At 45.2% G+C, this 6,000-nt stretch overlaps 1 protein-coding gene across 1 annotated transcript in view; it reads left to right on the forward strand.

Annotated features, from left to right (window-relative positions):
• Nucleotides 1-6,000, forward strand: part of MCM3AP (minichromosome maintenance complex component 3 associated protein) — a gene marked incomplete in the record, with an annotated part of 69,594 nt that overhangs the window by 35,612 nt on the left and 27,982 nt on the right. The window contains 1 exon segment of the mRNA XM_034785611.1: nt 1,162-1,314. Coding sequence (XP_034641502.1) covers nt 1,162-1,314 — 153 coding nt within the window.

Below are 6,000 nucleotides of genomic sequence, written 5' to 3' on the forward strand. Positions count from 1 at the left end.
AGAGTTGGCATGTCTGTAGTTAGGTCCCACTTGTTCCAGGCTCAGGGTTAGGAGAGAGAGCCTGCAGTCTCTGCCTTATTCTGTCCCCTGCCCTGAGTTCACAGGCAGGCTTTACCCATTTCAGAGTTCCTTTGTCTGTCCTGGAACCCCTGAACCTGGTCAGTGCTGGCGTTAGGCATAAGCAGACTAAGCAATTGCTTTGGGCCCCAAGCAGCTCAAGGGGGCCATCTATTTGGTTTTTGTTATTATTACGGGCTGGCAAAAAATATTCCTGCTTAGGCTCCCCAATGGGCTAGCACCGGTTCTGAGTCTGGTACCATTATGCATCTCACCGGGGATTGGAGGTCAATTTCCAGAAGTGCATTCAGTGCATTGTCCATTAAGCACCAACAGTTAACTTAGTTATTGCCTCTATGTACGTGGAGAGCTCTAGCAGGAATTAACCCTTAGTGTTCTATAGAACAATTCTCACCACAGTACTCTAACAAAGAGAGACGCTTTTATGAACATGGTGTGTAGTACAGATCTCCCATGCTCTTCTTCCACAAATCAGCACTGACTGGAAAGGCAGTGGCCATGAGTAGAAGAGGATGAGTTAGAAGTGGAGGAAATATGAGGGGATGATTAGGATTCTGGATGGGTACTTGGGAATGTGTGTGTGGGAGGGTTGTGTATGTGTCCTTGAACAGGGACTACAAACCCCTTTGAAGACTAATACTTGCATTCTTTCCAGTGTAAAGGCCTTGATTTCCCCACCCCCCCCTCACAGGTGCACAGCTTCTGTTCCCCTAGATAAGAAAGACCTATGCTTTTTCTTTTCAAAGGAGAAACTTACAGAAGTCCAGTGACTTAGAAATCTAGTGGCTTCCAGAAAGTGGAATGATTTTAAATGACTCGGCTCTCTGAGCTCTGGGCAAGTGTAGTAGTCTCTTGGTCTGTCCAAGGCCGTGATCAAGTGTCTTGATGTTTTTGGTCTTTTGGCCTCGAGGTGAAAACCTTGTCTTTGTTTCTGGGACCTTGAAGTGAAAAAATTCTCTAAGTTTTATCTGTGCTAGAAATACCTACCTTTTCCACTACAGCTGTTTTTAGCATTTACTGTCATGCGTGCTGCTTAGTGAGCATTTCTGCCTTGGAATCTCATTTTGTTTCATTCTGCACCAGGTATGCTTTGGAAAGAGACCGAAAAGCCCGCATTGCCCGTTGCTCAGAGGAAGTCTGTGCTGATGTAATGCAGCTGTTTCTGGAAGAGGAGATTTTCCAGAGTGCCAAGGAGACCCTCCAGGAGCTCCAGTGTTTCTGCAAATATCTGCAGCGGTGAGTTGTCAAACCATACCACAGACACTGTTCTTGAGAAGACCATCAAGTGGTCTCTAACAGGATCAGTGGTAGCATTTGCTAATCTGAGTATACTGTTTCTCTCTGATAGTCCCTATTAAGTGGTTTCCAGACAGAGAAGAGGGAACAGTCCCTGCCTGAGGAGCTCCCAATCTAAGGAGAGACAAACAAATAAACAGAGGTTGGGGAAAGGGGAAACAACATGTTAGATTAGACTATTTAACAAGCTCTACGTCAGGGGATCTCTAACTGGGGGTCGGGACCCCTCAGGGGGTTGCGAGGTTATTACATGGGGGGTCACAAGCTGTCAGCCTCCACCCTAAACCCCGCTTTGCCTGCAGCATTTATAATGGTTATAATGGTGTTCAATATATAAAAAAGTGTTTTTAATTTATAAGGGGGGGTCGCACTGAGAGGCTTGCTATGTGAAAGGGGGTCACCAGTACAAAAGTTTGAGAGCCACTGCTCTACGTGGACTACAGCTTAAATCTATCTGGAAAGTCATGCTGGTACAGAATTTAGTAGCTCATGTTTTACACTGTTTATCCTGCCAGGAGCACATGATACCAGTGTGTTTTTGGTTTACATTGGCTAATTATTAAGCACTGATTAGTATTTAAGACTTTTTTTGGGGGGGAGGGGGTTAATAAAGCTCTAAATAGCCCAGGACCTACTTATCCAAAAGCTGTCTCTTTCCCTGTGCCATATTGCCAGATCAGTGGGGTGCTGGCTTGGAGCCTCACTCAGACAAGAGAGGGTGGGGGTGAGACGCTTTCTAGGGCCACCCCCAGAACCATAAGCCTTGTGTTGCCCCCACTGCCTCAACAAGGGAGAGTTTTGCTGGAGTTTAAACTGTGTGTCAGCTCCCTGCCACACCAATTTGTCCTATTCCCCAGAAAACTCCTTTGGACTCTGCCAGTCTTAACCTTGCCTTGTGGGTAACATTCGGTGAATCCCAGTTCCTGAACCTCCAGGAAGAGCGTTCCTCTGTAGAATCCACTCTCTATTGCTGGACACTCACAAAAATTACCAAGTCTGCTGCCTCCAAAGAGAGTACACCCACCAGCCTGTCAGTCTAGCTGAGGACCCACACTTTAATACACTGCACTGAGATGGCTTATAAAACCACACATACGTTTATTAATAAAGAACTTGGATTTTAGTGATACTAAGCAAGAGAAAAAGATGTGGTTAAAACAAAACAACAATGGGAAGTTTCTAATATCTAAAACTTGACTTTAGCAAGCTCCAATCTTTACGTAAGCAACTTTCTCAGTCGCATCAAGCTCTCAGCAACTCCAGCCCCTCAAGAAGGAGGATTAGCTGTTCACAGAATCAGGGGGCACTGATCCCTTAGTTCCATCAGTGTTGGATAACAAATGAGGAGTTCCCTTTCTTCCCTGAAAACCTTTGAAATGTATTCTTTGAAAAGTAAACCCAGACAAAGTTCCTCTCCCTTGCTGTATGTTCTTTGGGGAGCAGGCATCAAGCCCTTTCTTCATCCTCTGGTCAACTTGCTTTCTCCATTGTCTTGATCATTTTATTTACCTTAGAGTCAAATATCCTTTCATTGTCCTTTGCTTGTAATCAAGCCGTGCTGTTTTCTCATCCAGGGGTTAGCGTGATCCATGCAGACAAGTAAATCCACATTCCTTTGTCTAGGGCAGGCTTGTTTATCAGCTGCCTCCACACCTTGTTTTATGAACGTATTCCCAGCACACACACATAACTCTGTATACACAACCCATACATACATCACATCCTGATATTCATGATCAGCGTGTCACCGGTTTACAGATGATACCTTACAAGACCCTGTTTAAATATTTTGACAACAGTATGAATGCGCCATTTGCCGGTAGTCATAAAGGGACTCTTAGGGTCACGGGGGGGTGGTAGGGCCGTCTTTGTGGAGCTTTGGAATTCCCTCACCCCAGTCGGAAAAAGCCCTGGGGTATTGATCCTTCAGGGCACACTGCAAGGCCCATCTGCTTTCCTGCATGTGAGGGAGACTGTAAAGATCTCATAGACTTTAAGGCCAGAAGGGACCATCACAGTCATCTATTCTGACCTCCTGCACATTGCAGGCCACAGAACCTCGCTCACCTACTACTGTAATAGACACTTAACCTCTGGTTTAGTTACTGAAGTCTTCAAATCCATGATTTAAAGACTTCAAGTTACAGAGAATCCAGCCTTGACACACTAGTCAGGGGTCAGCAACCTTTCAGAAGCGGTGTGCCCGAGTCTTCATTTATTCACTCTGATTAAAGGTTTTGCGTGCCAGTCATACATTTTAACCTTTTTAGAAGGTCTCGTTCTATAAGTCTATAATATATAACTAAACTATTGTTGTATGTAAAGTAAATAAGGTTTCAAAATGTTTAAGAAGCTTCATTTAAAATTAAATTAAAATGCAGAGCCCCCCGGACCGGTGGCCAGGACCCAGGCAGTGTGAGTGCCGCTGAAAATCAGCTTGCGTGCCGCCTTCGGCACACGTGCCATAGGTTGCCTACCCGTGGACTAGTCTAAACCTGTGACCAGTGCCCCCTGCTTCAGAAGAAGGGGAAAACCCCTCTCTGCTAATCTGACTTGGGAGAAAATTCCTTCCTGACCCCAAATATGGGGATCAGTTAGACCCTGAGCACATGGGCAAGGCCCACCAGCCAGACACCTGGGAAAGAATTCTCTGTAGTAACTCAGAGCCCTCCACATCTAGTGTCCAGTCACCAGCCACTGGATCTGAAATACGTTCTCAATGGATTGTGTGAAAGAAGATGACTGGGAAGATTACTAGGGAAGGGTCAGTGCTCCTTGTTACGGACTGAGGGTGTAAATACAAAACATTTCTTTCTATATTGTCAGCTCAAATGTTTTGAAACTGATTGAATGTAACAGACAAGACGAAAGCCCGTGCTGTCACGCAGGTGTCATTTCTGAAGTGTAAAAATGCCACTAGTAGCTGAAAATTCACGAATTGGACAGGAACAGACCCCAGATCCCAGTGATGATTGAGCCTGATGCTATTCTGAAGAAAAAAAGCTCTCAGCTGTGCTTGTAGCTATTTCCATCACTGCGCATAGATGTTCTAGTTTACAGAATAGCCGACCTGGAATCTTAATATATAGATAGTCTAACTTCCGATAAAGCATCTTTTAGGTAGCATGTTCTATAGATTTTTAGAATTCCTTTCAAAAACTATTTAAGGTGTATTATTTTCAGCAAGAGGGAAGCTGTTTTATAATCCAGAGGGAAGCAATTAAATGGATTATACACCAAATGCTGTACAAGCACAGAGTAAACACTGAAATTAAGAAGAATATTTATCGAAAGATGCAATCGGAATAGAATTCTCACTTCTGGGACTCAGCTCCTTAATGTGTGACTGCCAGAACACTCTAGCTCTTGTGACTTTTAACTGTTGATGTTAGTGGTAGCAAGTCAGAGCAAAAACCAGGCCCCCTAATTGTCAGTGTGTGCCACCCTGTCCAGGTTTTTGGTAGTGGGTGACTTACTGCTGTCATGCTGGCATAGCCAATGTATGTTGTGGGACAACATTAGGTCTTCAAGTACACATCCTTATAGGTGCCCCATCATAGGATGTGCACACACCTGTGCACTCTTGAGTGGAGACTGGAAAGTAGTATTTGCAGGTCTGTGCCTGTGTAGAATGGCACCTCCGTGCTCTGAGTGAGGGCATATTGGGATGCACAATCTTGCCATCACTCAGTTCTTTCTCTACCACCTGCAACTTGAGATGGAGACTACTGACTGTTGTATTTGGCTTCCCGCCTTAACTTGTGCATTATTGTTTTACTTCTTTGGTTTGATCATTCTTTCTTTGAATTATTCTATTTCCATATACCTTTATTTCACTTCACTTTATTTTGTGTTGGTTGGGAAAGCTCCATCCCCTCCTTTTCATTTTCTTTGATTTTGTGTTGGCATATAGTTGCTACGCCCAAGACCCCAGGGTTTCAGGCCTGTGAGACTTACCAGAGGTCCTTTCTCCGCAGCGATGGACATTCCAGCTGCCTGTGGTGCTTGGGGGAGCATGTGTTAGCTCCCGAAGGGTCTGCTTCCCTCCTTGTACATTGGCCTCTATGTCGCAGACATAGATACTGTTGCTGCTTTGTCTGCAGCCCTAGGTAATAAGACCTCAAAAAAAAAAAAAAAAAGGGAAGCATTCCTCTCCCAGGAGGAGAGGGGCAGACTCCCGGATAAGTCCTGCTTTCAGGAGACCTCTCATTCCTCTAAGGCTCTGACGGAGTCCAGTACTGAGGTAGAGGCCCCGTTTGAATGTGCTTATCACAGGAGCAATTACTGCCGTGGCACCGTCTGCTCCCTTGCAAAATAGCGAGACCTACAGGGCTACCACTCACACCCCTTTGAAAGGGTACTGGACGCTACAGCTATCCCAGTAGTGCAACAGCGACCATCTCATCACCCAGGACCAACTCTAGTTTTGGATGAAGGATTTCTGAGCCCTCCGCTTTTTTTCTAGGTTCCCTTCTTCAGAAGATCTTATTATCTCTCATGAGCCTGAATCGCCACTTATAGGAGGATCCACCAACTCCACCTCCATGGTAGTGCCACAAAAACAGCACGTCGGGATTGACTTACACCTCCAACCTTTGGTACTGATTAGAATATTCTCCCCCCCCC

Source organism: Trachemys scripta, chromosome 11 (genome assembly GCF_013100865.1).
Source record: "Trachemys scripta elegans isolate TJP31775 chromosome 11, CAS_Tse_1.0, whole genome shotgun sequence".
Lineage (NCBI taxonomy): Eukaryota > Metazoa > Chordata > Testudines > Emydidae > Trachemys > Trachemys scripta.